Raw genomic sequence first — 18,869 nt, forward strand, 5'->3', positions numbered from 1 at the left:
AGCCCATACTACCTCAGTAGACGAGTCCTCATCAAACGTCCTTTCTGCCACCGTAATACTGATTAACAATGCCATCCCTCCCCCTCTTTTACCACCTTCCCTGCGCTTACTGAAATATCTAAACCCCGGCACCTGCAACAACCATTCCTGTCCCTGCTCTATCCATGTCTCCGAAATGGCCACAACATCGAAGTCCCAGGTACCAACCCATGCTGCAAGTTCACCCACCTTATTCCGGATGCTCCTGGCATTGAAGAAGACACACTTTAAACCACCTTCCTGCCTGCCGGTACACTCCTGCAACTTTGAAACCTTACTCATGACCTCACTACTCTCAACCTCCTGTATACTGGAGCTACAATTCAGGTTCCCAAGCCCCTGCTGAACTAGTTTAAACCCTCCCGAAGAGCATTAGCAAACTTCCCCCCAGGATATTGGAACCTCTCTGGTCCATCCCACCGACCCCAGAATGAGCCCCAATTATCCAGAAATCTGAAACCCTCCCTTCTGCACCATACCTGTAGCCACGTGTTCAACTCCTCTCTCTCCCTATTCCCCATCTCGCTATCACGTGGCACGGGTAACAACCCAAAGATAATAACTCTGTTTGTCCTAGATCTAAGTTTCCACCCTAGCTCCCTGAATTCCTGCCTTACATCCCTATCCCTTTTCCTACCTATGTCGTTGGTACCTATGTGGACCACGACTTGGGGCTGCTCCCCCTCCCCCTTAAGGATCCCGAAAACATGATCCGAGACATCACGCACCTTGGCGCCTGGGAGGCAACACACCAAACGCGAGTCTCTCTCGTTCCCACAGAATCTCCTATCTATCCCCCTAACAATGGAGTCTCCAATGACTAATGCTTTACTCCTCTCCCCCCTTCCCTTCTGAGCAACAGGGACAGACTCTGTGCCAGAGACCTGTACCCCATGGCTTACCCCTGGTAAGCCCCCCCCCCCCCCCAACAGTATCCAAAGCGGTATACTTGTTACTAAGGGGAACGACCACAGGGGATCCCTGTACTGACTGCTTCCTCCCAGCCCCTCTCACTGTCACCCATCTATCTTTATTCTTCGGAGTAACTACATCCCTGAAGCTTCTATCTATGACCACCTCTGCCCCCAAGTGGTCAGGCTCCTGGCACTCCCGCTGCCACCCGGGCACCTTGGCACTGTGAACCTAGCAGTGGCAAGGTGCCCAGGTGCCGGGTTGGCACTGCTAGGGATAGGGGCCGGAGCTGCCCTTTGAGGTGGGGTGAGGGGGGGCTCGAGGTCCCCCCAGCAGGTAGGCTTTAGCATTGTGGGGGGTCCGCAGCCCGTGGTGGGGGGGGGGGGGGGGGTCCAGAGATCAAGCTGGCATTTAAAAATGACGCCCCGATCTCTTCCTGAGATCGTCAGTGCAGGAAATAAAGGTAAGTGCGGCCTCAGTGGGACATTCTTCACCGAGGCCAAAAATAAACAGAGTCTCGCTTGATAGCGGGGTCGTTCTCAGCGCTGCAGGCGCCACGCATGCCCAAAACGGGACTCCTTTTTTCCCCCCCGTTAAATTGCGCCCTTCATCTTTCGATTAGGCCTCTGGACTCAACATCGAGCATCGCTTCTCGGCCTTTTGGCTAAGATCAAGTGTCTGTGGATTGAGCCTTTGGTTCAGATCTGGTATGTCTCTCTTGTGGGGACCATGAATTGGATTCAATTTGAATTAATTTTTTGGAGCAGGCGAGGAGCTGGATTGGGGGTTTGCCCCTGACCCACACTCTGAGCCCTGGCTTGGTAACTCAGAAAAGGTTAAAAAAAAAGATTTAAAAAAGAACATACAGTGGAGAAGGAGGCCATTCGGCCCATCGAGTCTGCACCGACCACTTCCGGTGACAGCGGGCGGGAGGAGGCCGCACAATGGAGGGCTCCCGTTCGGGAACGGCATTTTCGGGGCTTTAAGCCCGGTCCCAGGATCCACGGAGGCGGCAGAAGCAGGGAGAAGGCACGGAGGAGGCACAGTGAAGACACAGGAGGAAAAAAAAACAAAGAAAAATGTCGAGGGTGAGCAAAGAAACGGCCGGAAAAAAAACAGCTGAAGGTCCGTCGGGGAGTGGAAAGGTCACCGCGGGGTCACCAGGAAAAATGGAGGCTGGAGCACCAGGGAAGGCCGCACTGCTTACGGTTGAAGAAATAACCAAGGTGATGGCTGCGGAATTTGAAAAGCAATTGGCGCAGATTGCGAAATGAATGGAGACGGTGAGGAAGGAGATGAGGGAGGTTTTGAGTGGGCTGGTGGAGGAGGCCGTTTCCCCGGTGAGGACGGAGGTGGCGAGCGCAGTGGCGGAGGTGCGAGAGCAAGGGGAGGCGCTGAAGGAAGTGGGGGAGACGTTATTGCAGCACAGTGATCAACTTGCTTCGATGGGGAAAGAGATGCGGAAGGTGATCGGAGCCTGGCAGAACAGGGTCCGAGTGGTCTAGCCGGGGTGGAAAGTTGGGGGGAAGGAACTGAGGTTGGGAGGAGGAGTTTTTACAAGAGGCAGTGGACGGGAGGAGCTGGAGACCTGGGGTGGGGGGGGGGGGGGGGGGGGGGGGGGGGGGGGGGGGGGGGTGCGGAGGGGGGGGTGCGGAGGGGGGGGGGGAGCTGTGTAAGATTAAGGCTGACTACGGGTAATCCCTGATTCCTTTTTGTCATTTGTTTATGTAAACATGCGGGTTTAGGTTTGGGGGTTGGTGGGTAGATGGGATTGTTGTTATTATGGGGACTGACATATCTTGCTGATTATTGTTTATTGTTGATGGATGTAAATGTGGGAGAAAATGTGAAAAAGGAGAATTTTTTAAAAAAGAGTCTGCACTGACCCACTTAAGCCCTCACTTCCACCCTATCCCCGTAACCCAATAACCCCTCCTAACCTTTCTTAGTCACTAAGGGCAATTTATCATAGCCAATCCACCTAACCTGCATGTCTTTGGACTGTGGGAGGAAACCGGAGCACCCGGAGGAAACCCTCGCACACACGGGAGAACGTGTTGACTCCGCACAGACAGTGACCCAGTGGGGAATCGAACCTGGGATCCTGGCGCTGTGAAGCTACAATGCTAGCCACTTATGCTACCGTGCAGCCCCTATCTTACCTCAATGCCACTATTATCACTTCTTCAATCCTTAACGGCACCATTAACACCCCCTTTGTCCCATGTCACTTTTGTCAATCTTTCCCTGGCTCCAAACTATCCCTGATATCCCATTCTGCACCAACTCCCTCTCCAACCTATTAATTCATCACATTTCCTCTTCATTTCTGTAGAAACTCGAAACGTTTACTGTGTTTCTTTCTCCACAGATGCTGCCAGACCTGCTGAGTTTATCCGGCATTTTCCGTTTTGCTTCATCATCACTTGTTTTACGTTGTCGCACAGTCAATGTTACAGCCAAACACTTGGATTTTGTATGACTGTTTTTGAACGGGTTTAATTCTACAGCTACACAGATCGGATTCCTGAACATTCGTTCTTCTCGAGGATCTTATTTTTTAGGAGTCCTGGAGCGCCAAGTACTTTGAGTTTTTTCTTTTTGTGCGTGTTCGGAAGTATCTTACTGCGGAGATGGCACCGATGTTCACCAGCAAGGCTGTAAAAACACAAACACAAAAGGCATGTTTCTGGGAGAGATGAACTCAGGCAGAGCAGTTCCTGCTCTGTCCCCCTCCCGTGATGAAATGCTGAATCATGGCTGAGGCAGGTTGCAAGCGCCACCCCCCCCCCCGCCCCGCGCCCCCCACCCCCCCCACTATCCAGCTACAACCTGTGGACAACAGCTGACTCAGTAAGCCTGACAGATGTGGATACGACATCCAGTGCTGTGCGCTTGACAATGCCGGAAACAACAATCCTGGAGAAAGAGACCTTTTCCTCATTCTATCCATGACCAGATATGATTGATCCCAAAGATGCATGAGGGACCACCGGCTGTCCATGGCAATAAATAGAGGGGAATTCTCAACGAAGTTGCTGTTTTCAAGAATGCTTGGTTGTAGATTTCATAGAATTTACAGTGCAGAAGTAGCCATTCGGCCCATCGGGTCTGCACCGGCCCTTGGAAAGAGCACCCTACCCAAGCCCTCACCCCCACCCTTCCCGTAACCCAGTAGCCCCACCCAACCTTTTTGGACACTGAGGGCAATTTAACGTGGCCAATCCACCTAACGTGTGCATCTTTGGACTGTGGGAAGAAACCGCAGCACCCGGAGGAAACCCACGCAGACACTGGGAGAACGTGCAGACTCCACACAGACTCCGCACAGACAGTGATCCAAGCCGGGAATCGAACCTGGGACCCCGGAGCTGTGAAGCAAATGTGCTAGCCACTATGCTGCCGTGCTGCCTTAGATTGTAGATTAATGGTGATTTGTAAATCTTTTTTCAAATAAATTAAGAGTACCTAATTCTTTTTATCCAATTAAGGGGCAATTTAGCATGGCCAATCCACCTACCCTGCACATCTTTGGGTTGTGGGGGTGAAACCCACGCAGACACAGGGAGAATGTGCAAAGTCCACAAGGACAGTGACCCAGAGCCGGGATTCGAACCCGGATCCTCAGCACCGCAGTCCCAGTGCTAACCACTGCGCCAGGGTGCTGCCCCTTAACTTGTGCATTTTGACTGCTGTAATAGAAACCTTTATCTCCAAACACAGAACACCTACACATTTATATATAAGACACCTGAACCTCCCATTAGATTGTAGTTATTTCTGGATATCCATCGACCGGAATATGTTAAGCAGTTTATAAGCACTTCCTGTTAGCACCATACTTCAAAAAAAAAAAATTTTAAGTACCCAATTATTATTTTTTTCCCAATTAAGGGGCAAATTAGCATGGCCAATCCACCTAACCTGCACATCTTTGGGTTGTGGGGGTGAGACCCACGCAGACATGGGGAGAATGTGCAAACTCCACAAGGGCAGTGACCCGGGGCTGGGATTCGAACCCGGGTCCTCAGCCGTAGTCCCAGTGCCACATACCGCCCCCCTGTTAGCACCATACTTAATTCCTATTATTCTTTTCCCATCAGGCTAATGCGGCTAAACTCTAATTTTCTTATTAAATAAACCGAGCTGTGAATCAAGGCCTTATGGCTCAAGGCTTCCTGAAACTAGGTGGCATCGACCCTTGATTGCTTTTATACATTTGTTCACAGGATGTGGGCGAGGCCGGCATTTATTCCCCATCTCTAACTGCCCGTGGGAATTAAGATGTTGGAGAGCTGCCTTCTTGTGCATGATTGAATGGGTTGCCAAGACTCTCACGGGGGCAGTTAAGGGCCAGCCACATTGCTGTGGGTCTGGAGGGACATTTCGGCCTAGATTTCTTTTTCTTTCCGTGAAGGATAGGTTTTGGAAAAATAATCTCCTCCTTCGAGCCATCCTGGCCACTATTGCCCCCCCTAACCCACTGATTGCAGCCACTTACCTCCATCTGTCCATTTTTGGTGGTACTTGCTTCCCCTACACCCTGTGGTGGCAGTGTGATATAATTCACACAGGGAGCCCCAAACTGCAGTGGCAACATGTTCGTTACATGTATGCTGTTGTCTGGAAATATGGAGCGTGATAGTAGAGGCTCTGTCATGATATTCAGCTAAACATCATGGTGCAAGCATACATACATACTGATGGACAGATCAACGGACCAATCAATACACACACAACACCGCAGCCAATCACAGGCAAGAGCATACACACTATAAAACAGGGAACATGACACTTCCCAAGCATTCCAGCAGGAGACAGCTCAGGGCACAGAGCTCACAGCAAGCCACTCAGACATCCACCATGTGCTGAGTGCCACTACAAGATAGTATTAGGAATAGGTCCACAGATTCAAGGGTTATGATCGAACCTCAGTAACCAGTTTACCACTGTAAATATATGTTAGTAATAAAACTGAGTTGTACCATCCGCAACCGTGTTGGTTCGTCTGTTTAGCAGAGCACCCAACACATCAGGCTCCAAATTCCTTTCCTTGACTGGCTGACCAGAATTCTCTCCTGCTCTTTTTTTTAAACTTTAAGAATATCTCAATTTATTCGTTCACTTCATTTAGAATAAAAATGTTTCCACTATACGGTACACGCTTCAGAATAACCACCAGATTAACATCAGTTCTTGCTTATTTTAGCCTCAGGCTTTTCCACCCCCCCACCCCCCCGCCCCCAGGTCTCAGGAGCTAAACTCCTCCCTTTCCCGAATTTTATCACCTAAACTCTGATAATCAACCTGTTTGGCTGCAAGATTGGTTCACCTGGGCCTGTACTCACTAGAGTTTAGAAGATGAGGGGAGATCTGATTGAAAAGTGTAAAATTCTAACAGGGGCTAGACTGACTAGGGGCGGGGAGGATGTTTTCCCCAGCCGGGGAATCTAGAACCAGGGGACACAGTCTCAGGATAGTGGACCATTTGGGACTGAGATGAGGAAAAAACGTCTACCACAGGAGGCTGTGGAGGCCCAGTCACTGAGTCTGGTCAAGAAAGAGATAGATTTTTTTTTTTAGATTTTGATGGTGAACGAGGAGAAAACGGGAATATGGCATTGAGATAGAAGATCAGCCGTGATCACGTTGAATGGCGGAGCAGGCTCGAGGGGCTGAATGGCCCAATCCTGCTCCTAGTTGCTGTGCTACAAACACATCTTCCTCGGCCATCAGGTCTGGGGGTGGGATTCGAACCAGGGGGTTCTGGTTCATGGGCTGGGACACTACTCACTGCACCACAGGACCACCCGCCCGACACCATGGGGGCAGTGGCAATTAGATTTTGAGTCGGTAAAAGCTAAACACAGTGGCCAGCTTTCCACGAGGCAGGTCTTAACCCCCATTAGGAAAGAGCTATGGAGATGCAAAGATTTTGTTCATTACAGAGTGTTATATAGTGAAATACTCTCCCCCATCAAAGGGGACCAGTCCCTCCTCCTACTTGCCATGAATGGCATTGGGCAGAGTCCCTGATTTTCCAGACATGTTCTTGCGCCACTTTAATACTCACCAGCTTTCCACATATCCGATTGGGAAGTTGCAGATTTCATAGCCCAGGATGCACAAGCAAAGCAGAATAAACATAAATCTTTTGGAGTGCAGGAAAGGCAGGAATGTCCTCTCCCTAGGTGTAAAAATAAATTTTAACATTGAATAATCAAATTTAAAATGAATCTTCGTGCAGTGACCAAACATTAGTGGAGACAGAGATCTTTAAATCATTGACAAAGCATTCTAATTTGGTCGGACAGCTATGGGATGGATGGGCTGAATGGATTTCCACACCCTTATTTGGCTTGCGAAATTATTATACTTACAGATGTTGGATTTGAAACCAGTGTGAGATCAGAACTTGGTGGTCTTACAATAGAATTCTTACAGGCTCAAACTCCCACAGAAATTCTGATAGACAGGAGAATGGATGGCCACATCTTAGGTGAGAAGGTGATGGAGTGATAATGTCATTAGGCCAGTAATCCAGAGGCCCAGACTCAGGCACCCGCTCCCCCCCCCCCCCCCCCCGCCCCCCCCCCCCCCCCCGCCACCGCCCCCCGCCCCAACATGGCATTTAAGCTCAATTACTAAAATCTAGAATATGAAGCTAGTCCAGTCTCCGTAATGGTAAGTATGAAGCTTCCAAGGGTTGTCGCCAAAAAAAAAATCTGGTTTACTTCATGTCGATTTGGGAGAGGAAATCTACCATCCTTACCTGGTCTGGCCTATACATTACTCCAGACCCGCAACAATGTGGTCGAATCTTCACCGCCCCTCTGAAATGATCGAGCAAGCCACTCAGTTCAAGGGCAATTCGAGCTGAGCAGCCAGCAATGCCCACATCCCATTAAGAGAATAAAGAAAGAAAAAGGCTGACTGAATAGTGGCCTGTTTTGCACATATTGTGGTTTCACTTTCTCTGGCAATGTTTGTGAAAGTTTCCCTTCTGCACTATGGTTAAACCATCTATTCGTTTTTTAAAAAATTTAGAGTACCCAATTCTTTTTCTCCAATTAAGGGGCAATTTAGCGTGGCCAATCCACCTACCCTGCACATCTTATTGGGTTGTGGGGGGTGAGACCCATGCAGACACGGGGGGAATGTGCAAACTCCACACGGACAGTGATCCGGGGCAAGGATCAAACCCAGGTCCTCAGCGCTGTGAGGCAACAGTGCTAACCACTGCATCACAGTGCCGCCCGATTAAACCATCTATTCCAATGACCGCAATGAAATAGCATTCAAAGCGGTTACATATGACTGGATTATCGGAGGAAATTAAACCCTCCAGTGCCCACATTTTTCCCAAGTAGTCATGGGGCACAAGGCACAAAGAGTTCATGGTAGCAAACAGTGAGCGAATAGATTCTAAGCTCCTATTTGCTGTGTCTGTTGGCTTTGCTTATGGCGCAGGAAGGTCAGGTAAAGGAAGAATCGGACGCAGGTGTGAAACTTCCCAGGAACAAACGTCTGCCAACGCAGAATGGGCACAATCAAAGAACCGCACCCCCCCCAGGCTTCAGAAAGAGTGAGTGGCTTCGGGAGAAGGGAGCAGTTGGAGGGAGACATTGGCGGAATCTTCGCTCGGCGCACAGAGTGCTGGCAGAGGCGAGAAAACAGGCGTGAAGCACGCTAACACCCAACCCCCTCTCCCCTCCCGCCCCACAAGCTTCGAGGTCCCGTGGGATTTTGGCCCCTCTTTGCCGTTTGTTCTGACAGCTACCGCGGGCTCAAACTCGCCCCCATGGTTCAAAGAAATCTTCTTCACTGAAGGCACGTGATTAAGGTGATGTGAGGTAGGGTGCAAAGACAGGTCCTTTATTAAGATCATTCTTGCATGGGTTCTGGGCATTACTGACATGGCCAGCATTTGTTAACCTTCTCTAAATGCCCTTGAATTGAGTGGCGTGCCACACTATTTCAGAGGGCATTTAAGATTCAACCGCATTGCTGTGAATCGGGAGTCACACAGGCCAGACAGGGATGACAGATCTCCATCCTTAAAGGGCATTCGTTTTTACTGCAATAGTTTCATGATCACCTTTACTGAGACTAGCTTTATAATTCCAGATTTATTCATTGAAAATAAGTTCCACCAGCTGCCGGGGTGGGATTTGAACCCTTGTCCCCAGAACATTAGTCTGGGCCTCTTGATAACCAGCCCAGTAGCAATATCACTACACAACCGTCTCCCCCAAGGCCTGAGACTACCTCAGCTGGAATGGAGATTGAACTCTAGCTAACTGAGCTAACCAGACCCCCTTAAAGAAATAATAATGTCATAACAAGGTCTGTCTGTTCACATCCCCATATCTGTAACAACCCAGAACACTGTGAAGGGTGTTTCTCCTTACCCCATGGCCAACGCTCACCTCCCACCCGCGGTTAAAAGTGACGAACTGGCCACCAATTTCATCTCTGATTTTTGGGATCTTGCGATGCCCCACCTTCCCGAAATGTAGCAGTAACTACAATTTAAAAACAGTTAATTGGTTGTGAAGACCTCATGGAGGAACCGAGGATGTGAAAGGTGCTGTATAAATGTACCAACAACAACTTATATTTGTCTGGCACCTTTAACGTGGTCAAATGCTCCACGGTGCTGCACAGAATTGCCAAAATCTGACGTCGAGCCACATAAGGAGACATCAAGACAGGTGATGAAAATATAGCCCTGAGTAGGTTTTAAGGAGTAACATAAAGAAAGGGAGATCGGCAGAAAGATGGAAAGGGTTAATGAGCAGAATTCCATAGCTGAGGGCCTAGGCAGCACGAAGCAGGCCAATGCAGTGGCGAACAGTCCATCGCTCGAATTCTTCTGCAATGTTCCTTTACAGGGAAGGTCAAGGGCAAAGTCATGTCAATGACTGACCAGCACATTCCAAAGCCTAGGACTACAGGTTGAGGGATTAAAGATTGGGGCGGCCCCCGCAAAGGTGAAGTGGGGAAAGTTTGTCTCTGGCCTTCCCAACATAGTACAACAAGGAGCCTACTGTATTGAAATCTAGTCTGTACTGCACTTCGTGACTTGCCGGGATCGAACCTGGGACCTCGGCGCCGATGCAGAATGGCTATTGGCTTTTAAGTCACATAAGTCACATAGAATAAAATCACTGCAAAAATCGTTAATGTATGTGAATTGCCAGGCGGCACGTGGCACAGTGGTTAGCACTGCTGCCTACATGCAGGGGATCCGGGTTCGAATCCCGGCTCTGGGTCACTGTCCGTGTGGAGTTTGCACATTCTCCCCGTGTCTGCATGGGTCTCACTCCTACAACCCAAAAAGATGTGCAGGGTAGGTGGATTGGCCACGTTAAATTGCCCCTTAATTGGAAAAAAAAATAATTGGATACTCTAAATTTAGTTGAAAAAAAAAAATCAGATGCGTTAATTCATTTGCTAAGATTCATTGGAGACGGTGAGATGCCGTCAGTACCTGAACTTTGAACTGTCAGGTGATTATATCCAGTTTAGGGATAGGCTAACCCTAATCCTAATTGATCCCAAAAAGATAGGTGCAGGATAGGTGGATTGGCCACACTAAATTGCCCCTTAATTGGAAAAAAAGTAATTGGGTACCCTAAATTTATTTTTAAAAAGTGTGTGAAGTGCTTGGAGATGATAAATAAATCGAAAAGCTACTTTGGTCCATTTTCACACTCTGGGGTTTTGACTCCTGTGCATTCGTGTGAAACAGGTAGTAGGAACTTAACTCTTCAGATCCACGTCGCTCCCAGTTCCATTAGAAAGATTTAAAAATGGACAGCCCTGACTCACTATCGCTTGATTTACACTATTCGCACAAAGTCAGGAGCTACCCCTTTCAGTTTCATATTACTAAACAGGCTGCCTTTGGATGTAATTCCCAAACAGTGAAAATCGTTTTTAATGCTGGCCTCACCTGCAAAATGGACAGCCGGAAGAAGGAAAACAAATGAGTTGAAAAAAAATGAAAATGAAAATCGCTTATTGTCACAAGTAGGCTTCAAATGAAGTTACTGTGAAAAAACCCTAGTCGCCACATTCCGGCGCCTGTTCAGGGAGGCTGATACGGGAATTCGGGAGTTGATTAACATATTTCTCGGAGTTAGTTATTGTTAAGAGAGAAACAAAGTATATAAGAGAGTGCTGGTTGTTTGGAAAGTGGACACAGATTGCCACGGAGAATGAACCATTAAACTTGGGGACAGCTATTCCCCGGTTCATTCCCCAGGGCAATGCCGTGATCAATTTAGAAACAACCTGCTTGGTTTGAATTCAAACAAAAGCTTGGCAGTTAATTGTTCCCTGGTGCATTCTCCATGGCAACACCTCTACCAATCAGAGTCGAGTTGCCAACCAACCAGCATTCGCTTCTCATGCAATATATATCATTGCTCCCTTGTGACAAAGCAGGATTTTAGATACGGAAATAGAATCTACGTGTATACCAGAATGTTATTACATTAGAAATGATGCATTAATGAGAAAATGGAGACCGTTACATATTCAAGCAGATGAGATATGGGCAGAAGTTCATCAAGTGGTATTGCTGGTGGGTTATAGCATGGAGGTTTTGCGGGGAGCACTTGGGGATCCCATTGGGGGTCATTTCGGAGTAAGGAAAACTCAAGCAAAAATACAAAACACATTTTTATTGGCCTGGACTGCATAAGGATGCCGATTAATTTTACCGTACATGTCACATGTGTCAGGCAATCGGGAATCCTCAGGCAGTAATCAAACCAACACCTTTGATACCCTTCCAGCATTTGAGGAACCTTTTACTCGGTTCCTAATGGATTGCGTGGGACCCCTGTCTAAAACAAAAAGTGGGAATCAGTATCTGTTGACCATAATGAATGCGTCTACTAGATTTCCGAAGGCCATTCCATGAAGAAACATTACATCTAATAGGGTTGTGGAAGAGTTAATCAAATTTCATACTAGATACGGACTACCAAAAGAAATTCAATCAGATAAGGGATCCAATTTTATGTCAAAGCTATTCATGGTAGTTATGGATAGCTTAGGAATAAAGTAAATAACTCAATGGCGTATCATCCGGAATCATAAGGGGCATTAGAAAGATGGCATCAAACTCTAAAGACCATGTTGAGGGCCTACCATCAAGATTATCCAGAGGACTGGGATAAAAGAGTTTATTTGTACTATTTGCAATTAGGGTTGCACCTAATGAATCAACTAAACTCAGTCCATTCAAATTGATTTTTGGTCATTAGGTGAGAGGGCCATTTAAATTGATCAAAGAGAAATTGGTGAGTCGGTGTTTGGAGACTACGGTTATTGAATTATGTGTCAAACTTTAGGGAGAGATTAACTCGGCTAGTGAGTTGGCTGGGAAGCATTTAAAATTGTCCCAACATGTGATGAAAAAAGAGACGGTAATTATGCATAATATAGATGTAGGAAATGCTATTCCCATGAAGCAAAATCCACACAGGCTCAATCCACTAAAGTTAGCACAGGTACAAAAGGAGATCGGCAACATGCTTAAGGATGATATCATCGAAGTGAGTTGGGGCTCACCGATTGTCATTGTACCAAAACCGGATGGAACACAACGATTGTGTGTGGACAATATAAAGGTCAACATAGTAACAAAGACAGATTTGTACCCCATTCCTCGTTTGGAAAACTGTGTTGAAAAGGTGAGTCAAGCAAATTTTATTACCAAACTTGACTTACTTAAAGGAGACTGGCAAGTACCTTTATCAGGCAGGGCAAAATAGGTTCAGCTTTTGTGGTGCCAAATGGCCTGTATCACTTTAAATTCATGTCATTTGGAATGAAGAATACACCAGGAATATTTCAAAGACTAACCAACAAGGTTAATTCTGGACTAAACAATGGCGCAGTGTACACTGACGATTTGGTGATGTTCAGTCAAATGTGGAAGGATCATTTGGAACATTTTAAATAATTATTCCATCACTCCAGGAAGTTGGATTGGTGGTAAATTTTGCTAAAAGTGGATTTGCGAAAGCTCAAGTCACCTTCTTAGGCTATACAAATAAACATGATCAAATAAGGGCAGCACGGTGGCACAGTGGTTAGCACTGCTGCCTCACAATGCCAAAGACCTGGGTTCCATCCCGGCCCCGGGTCACTGTCCGTGTGGAGTTTGCACATTCTCCCCGAGTCTGCGTGGGTCTCACCCCCACAACCCGAGGATGAGCAGGGTAGATGGATTGGCCGCACTAAATTGCCCCTTAATTGGAAAAAAAAATGCATAGGGTACTTTACATTTTTTTAAAAACATGATCAGATGGCCCCTTAGAATGTGAAAACGAAGGCTATAGGAGAGTTTCAACAAGGGGGGATGTTCTGAGGCTTCTCATGAGTGGTTCCGATTGAAAATGCGTGCCAAATTTCAGCAGCGTGTTTGCTCCAAGGACTGAAGTTCTGAAAAAGTATAAGAAATTTTGTTGGACGTCATAATGCCAGGAGGCATTCAATAAACAAAGATGGTGTTAACCACTGCACCGGTGTTGATGACACCTCATTATGCCAAACCATTTAAGGGGGTCATTGATGCAAGTGATGTGGGTGTCGGTGCTGTACGGGTACAGGAAGAAGACAAAAGAATCGAAAGACCTGTGGGTTATTTTTCTCAGAAATGAAATATTCATCAAAATAAATATTTGGCCATCGAGAAGGAGACATTGAGCTTGGTATTGGCGTTACAACACTTTGACATTTATGTCAGTAATAATCCGAGACAATGATATATACAGACCATAATCCATTAACGTTTTTGGACAGGTTTTGAACATCAAAATGCAAGACTGTTCAGATGGAGTTTATTGTAACAACCATTTAAATTAAAAATTCCCCATGTGGCAGGAAGAGAAAATGTGACTGCCGATGCTGTATCACGACTAAAGTTGGAATGTTCGAAAGTTGATAGGAAAGACTGAAATGGACTATACTCATGTTTACATTTGAGTATTTAAAATGTAAATTGATATGTATCTTAAAGAGTATAAATTGCGTTTAATAATGAGAAACGTTTAGAGTTAAAAGGCTTTGGAAAAATGAAGCCATCTGTTTGTATTGCTGGTTCATTTATTTTAAGGGGTGTGTGTGACGAATGCAAGATTGTAGATATATTGGATGAGAAATATCTGGCACTTTAACAGCTAAAAGCCTGGGTTAGAGTGTGTTTGACTGCAGTAGTCACGTTTTTAAAAGAATATTGTTTTGCAAGACCAGAAAGCTTCTAGGAGCCAAAGATGAATTTACCATCGTAAAAGCCTGGGCTAATGACCTGTTGTCTGACTGAGGGGAGTCCCTGGGGAATTAGGGTGTTTTTAGTATAAGGAGTTACTTTGTTTTCAGCTTAAGGAGATAATGTCATTACTGGATGGAGCTAAGGTATTCAGACATTTTGAGGAAACATTTGAGTTGAGTATTTTGATCTAGCTACCCTTTAGACCACAAGTAAAAGTCTTTTATTCTCACAGTAGATAGTTAAAAAAAAGATGAATAGTATTTAAAGCCATGCAGATTTGCCTGAGGACAAGGGAGATGAAACAAAGCAGTTGAAACAACTTTTTGAAGATATACAGTTAGAGTCTGCAGGGGTTCTGATGGGAGCCAAACCTGTTCTGTGCCATTGGATTGTGAGCTTAATGTTTTTCCCTTTATTGATGTTTTTAAAAAAATGTAGAGTATCCAATTATTTTTTTCCAATTAAGGGGCAATTTAGCGTGGCCAATCCACCTACCTTGCACATCTTTGGGTCATGGGGCTGAGACCTACGCAAACAGAACGAGAATGTGCAAACTCCACATGGGCAGTGACCCGGGGCTGGGATCGAATCTGGGTCCTTGTCGCAGTGAGGCGGCAGTGCTAACCACTGCGCCACCATGCTGCCCACCTTTAATGTTGTTTAATTGGGAATAGAGATAGCAATTAAGGGTATTGTATTTACTGTATTGTGTAGTATTGTTTAAGGGGTAATGTGTAAGCTATTTTCAGGTGTGATGTTAAATAGTTTAATATTGTGTTAATAATAACGTTTTAAAATCCCTATTTTTTCATGCACTCACTCCCGGAGTGAAGCATTATTTCTGTACATCTTACAAAATAAACTAAAATATTGGGATTTTGGTCCAGTATCCTAGCCACTGTTGGGGTTTGGTCTGGGATCGTAATTCCCTTTACCGTTGGTATTCCAGTGAATCTGTCCTGATGAGTTCAAGACAAAAAGCTTTGACAGCATGTCTACTTATCCAGCAATCCTCAAACATCCTACTATTTTGCATCGCTTAACACTAGTTAATAAAGTTGTTGAGTAAGTTCTGGTTGAAGTGAATTACATGCGTCAGCGTTAATGGCTCAAGAGGCAATGAGACACAATTCTGAAAAGTTAAAGGATTGAGAATTAACGCAGAAAGACAGATAAAGTAACTTTGTATTGACCATTAGGGTGTGTGCAGATGAGTTGTGCCTGGCATTGCTGTTGCTAAACGTTCTTATGCTTTGTTGAATCACACTGCAATGCTCATCATAACTGTTAGTGGAGACAAACAAGTAGCAGCCAACTTTAACACGTGTAGTACTTTCTTCAAATCTAGCCACTTGCCAGACAGTTATACTTGTTTGCTTCACCGGACAAATTAACTTCTCAATAATGACCTGCACACCAGCACTGATTAGCATTCACTCAATAAGCTACCTCTCTGTATGGTGCTTTCCATCATAGTCTGACTTCCGTCACTTTCTGAATACTTCACTAATGCATTATTTAGCGCTCCAAGGTCAGAGCTGCCAGCAGCCTCTGTGTTTTCAGATGTGTTCAAATTCCTGGCAGACACCATTGCTGTTTGCCCTTGCTTGGTCGGATGTAAGTATTTACGTACCAAGGACTGAATAATAGTCAATAAATTAATTTTCCTGGGATCACAACACCCCCGCTTTGCAAGCTTGAACACAGAAGGCACACGCAAGAAAAATAAATCATCTCCAGCCTCTTCCTCTCCGAAATCCTCGTAAAAATATTCATAACTTTCAGCGACCGTCAAGGAATAATCTTCCGTGTGTTTGCCTTCTGCTGCAGGCATTAAGTCCAGATGCGTTGAATGTTCTGTGCTTGCTGGAAACGGGCTGTTCTTTGATATGGTGACAGAAGTCTGCGTATTCGTAGCCTCCTCAAATGCGCTTTGATTTTGGCCACCACTGCGATCAGCAGCTTGTCTGACCTGCCTGGGCTGGCCTTGAACACGTGTGCCTCCCCACAATTCTGGGTGGGCCTTGGGTTCCTTCCTACACAATTGAGTGTCTTGTGTGTATCCAAACCCAGCATCCAAATGGTCACCCTTGGCCCTCTCTATACAGTTTTCATAATAGCCACTGTCGAGTACATTTTCTGCATAGCTCGCCAATGTGGATAGAGCGCAGGCATTCTCATCCTGAATCTGCTTTATTGTGGTACGATCGACGGAATTAGCTTGATGTGTCGCGTGCACGGATTCGGGAGCAGAAATGAGGAGACACTGCTGGCTCCTGGAAGAATGGAATTCCTTGCCGGGGATTAAGAAGCATTGCTGGCTGCTGGATGTATTCCCACTTGACATCATATGGCCTGTGGCCATGAGAAACTGATTCACAAATTCTACTTCCAAGTCATCTTCACCGGCAGACAAGACCTCCTCGGAGGTCTGGAGAGCGCGGTTATCCTCTTGAGGAAAGGGCCCATCCAAGGCGGGGTTGGCTCTGCTCTGAAACATTGCCTTCTCCAGCGCCTTGTCTATTTTCTTTGCAGGAGGTGTGTTGTCAAGGGACTGACGTTTGCTGATATTGAGCCGCTTGCTCCTTTTGTGGCGAGAGGGTAGGATCTTGTCAGGGTCATCACTGAGATCAGAATCTTCAGAGGTCACCAGAGAAGGCTTTAGGATGCATCTGCACTCTTCGGGTACACTGTCGAACAAGGGCCAATCCCTCTCACGCTTGTGGAAGCTGTAACCAAAATCATCCATATCTGAAACTAAAGAGAGTTGGCAATTTAGCGAAGGAAACATGTATCAGATGCAAGGTTAGAGAGCTGGAACTAGTTTCCATTCTACGTGGGCACAGTAACTAAGGGTGCATTTACAAGGCAGGTTTAGGATCAGTAAAAGAGGGTGACCCAGATACTCAATTGTGGAGCTTCTGTTCTTTGGGCGGACCCAGGTGACAAAGGTCCAATGCGGCGGCTACTCACCCTGTCGGCCACGTACCTGTATCACATTGGTTGAGGCACATTGCGGACACCAAGATGTTGGACCCATTGGTTGGGATCTCGCCAGCGAGATCTCGTTTTCCAATTTTCCCCATCCATCGCCGGTGATCATGAGGCTCCTGCCTAGGAAGGGTGATGCTGGGTACCCCGCCAGCGTGGCAGTACCAGAGGCGCCTGCAGCATATTATTTCTCTTACCTGGTGGGGAATGCCAGCTGTGCAGCCGGGAAACTGCATGCCGGTTTTCCTGCCGGTGCTAGCACTTACAGGAAAAATAGGGAAACGTTTGCCCACTGTCGATGCAAATGGGGGGTATCCTAACACCAAATCCCTTTACCAAATTGGGTGCAGATTGAGAGCATGATGTTAGTTTTGTTAAAGCAAACCAGCCGATCATTCTGAAAGCTGCCACTTACCCTTTTTAGCTGCTTCATCAATGATCTTCCTCCTATCATAAGGTCAGACGTGGGGAAGTTCGCTGATGACTGCACAATGTTCAGCACCATTTGCGAATCTTCAGATACTGAAGCAGTCCATGTCCAAAAGACATGGACTATATTTAGGCGTGGGCTGACAAGTGCAAGTAACATGCACGTCATACAAGTGCCAGGAAATTACCATCTTCAACAAGAGGGAATCTAACCATCGCCCTTCGCCATTCAATGGCATCACCAGAGCTGTATCCCGCCCCCCCCACCCACTGTCAACATTCTGGAGGCTTACCATTGACCAGAAACTGAGCAGGTCAGAGGCAAGGGATCTTGAGGTGAATAACTCACCTCCTGACTCCCCAAAGTCTGTCCACCATCTACAAAGCACAAGTGGGATCGAGTACACTCCACTTGCCTGGGCGAGTGCAGCTCCAACAACACTCAAGAAGCTCAACAGCATCTAGGACAAAGCAGCCCGCTTGATTGACACCCCGTCCACAAACATTCACTCACCCCACCACCGACGCACAGTGGCAGCCGTGCGCACCATCTACAAGATACACCGCAGGTACTCGCTAAGGCTCCTTAGGCAACACCTTCCAAACTCATGGCCGCCACCATTTACGACAAGTTCAACAGACACATGTGAACACCACTATCTGGAAGTTTCCCCCCAAGACACTCACCATCCTGACTTGGAAATATATCACCGTTCCTTCACTGTCGCTGGGTTAAAATCCTGGAACTCCCTCCCTAACAGCACTATGGGTGCACCTCCATCGAATGGACTGCAGCGGTTCAAGAAGGGAGCTCATCGCCACCTTCTCAAGGGAAATTAGGGGTGGGCAATAAATTCTGGCCTAGCCAGTGAAGTCCATGTCCCGTATATGAATAATCTGGGAATATTTGATATCTATACCTCATACCTACGTCAGGCTGAGTCACCCACTTCTCAAATATCTTAACAAATAGATATGGGTAATTGCTCCTTTTCAAGTTACTGTTGGATCATCAAAATAACATTAGCATCGTATCGATAAATTTGAATAGAAAAACTACTCACCTTGTGTCCTGCTACAAGCTCAAGATGAAAAGGGGCAGTGAACTGAGCTCCCACAGTTACGTGTGCACTGTCCCAGAGTTTGACCTTTGCTGGGACACACTGTCCTTTAGGAATAGTTCGACCAGATGAATAAAAATAGACCT

At 46.6% G+C, this 18,869-nt stretch overlaps 1 protein-coding gene and 1 non-coding gene across 2 annotated transcripts; one reads left to right on the forward strand and one right to left on the reverse strand.

Annotated features, from left to right (window-relative positions):
* Nucleotides 1-1,595: 1,595 nt before the first annotated feature.
* On the forward strand, nt 1,596-1,789 carry LOC140393405 (U2 spliceosomal RNA). The gene has a single exon (XR_011935594.1). It is a non-coding gene; the product is annotated as a U2 spliceosomal RNA (small nuclear RNA).
* A 1,177-nt stretch (nt 1,790-2,966) lies between these two features.
* Nucleotides 2,967-17,328, reverse strand: perm1a (PPARGC1 and ESRR induced regulator, muscle 1a). The gene is made up of 4 exons (XM_072477727.1): nt 17,232-17,328; nt 15,692-16,999; nt 7,025-7,138; nt 2,967-3,609 (listed from the first exon to the last, which is right to left on the reverse strand). Exons 1-4 carry the CDS (start codon nt 17,326-17,328, stop codon nt 3,512-3,514), a joined length of 1,617 nt encoding a protein of 538 aa, XP_072333828.1. The 3' UTR covers nt 2,967-3,511.
* Between the last annotated feature and the right edge of the window lie 1,541 nt (nt 17,329-18,869).

The sequence above is a fragment of the Scyliorhinus torazame genome, chromosome 16 (genome assembly GCF_047496885.1).
Source record: "Scyliorhinus torazame isolate Kashiwa2021f chromosome 16, sScyTor2.1, whole genome shotgun sequence".
Classification (NCBI taxonomy): Eukaryota; Metazoa; Chordata; class Chondrichthyes; order Carcharhiniformes; family Scyliorhinidae; genus Scyliorhinus; species Scyliorhinus torazame.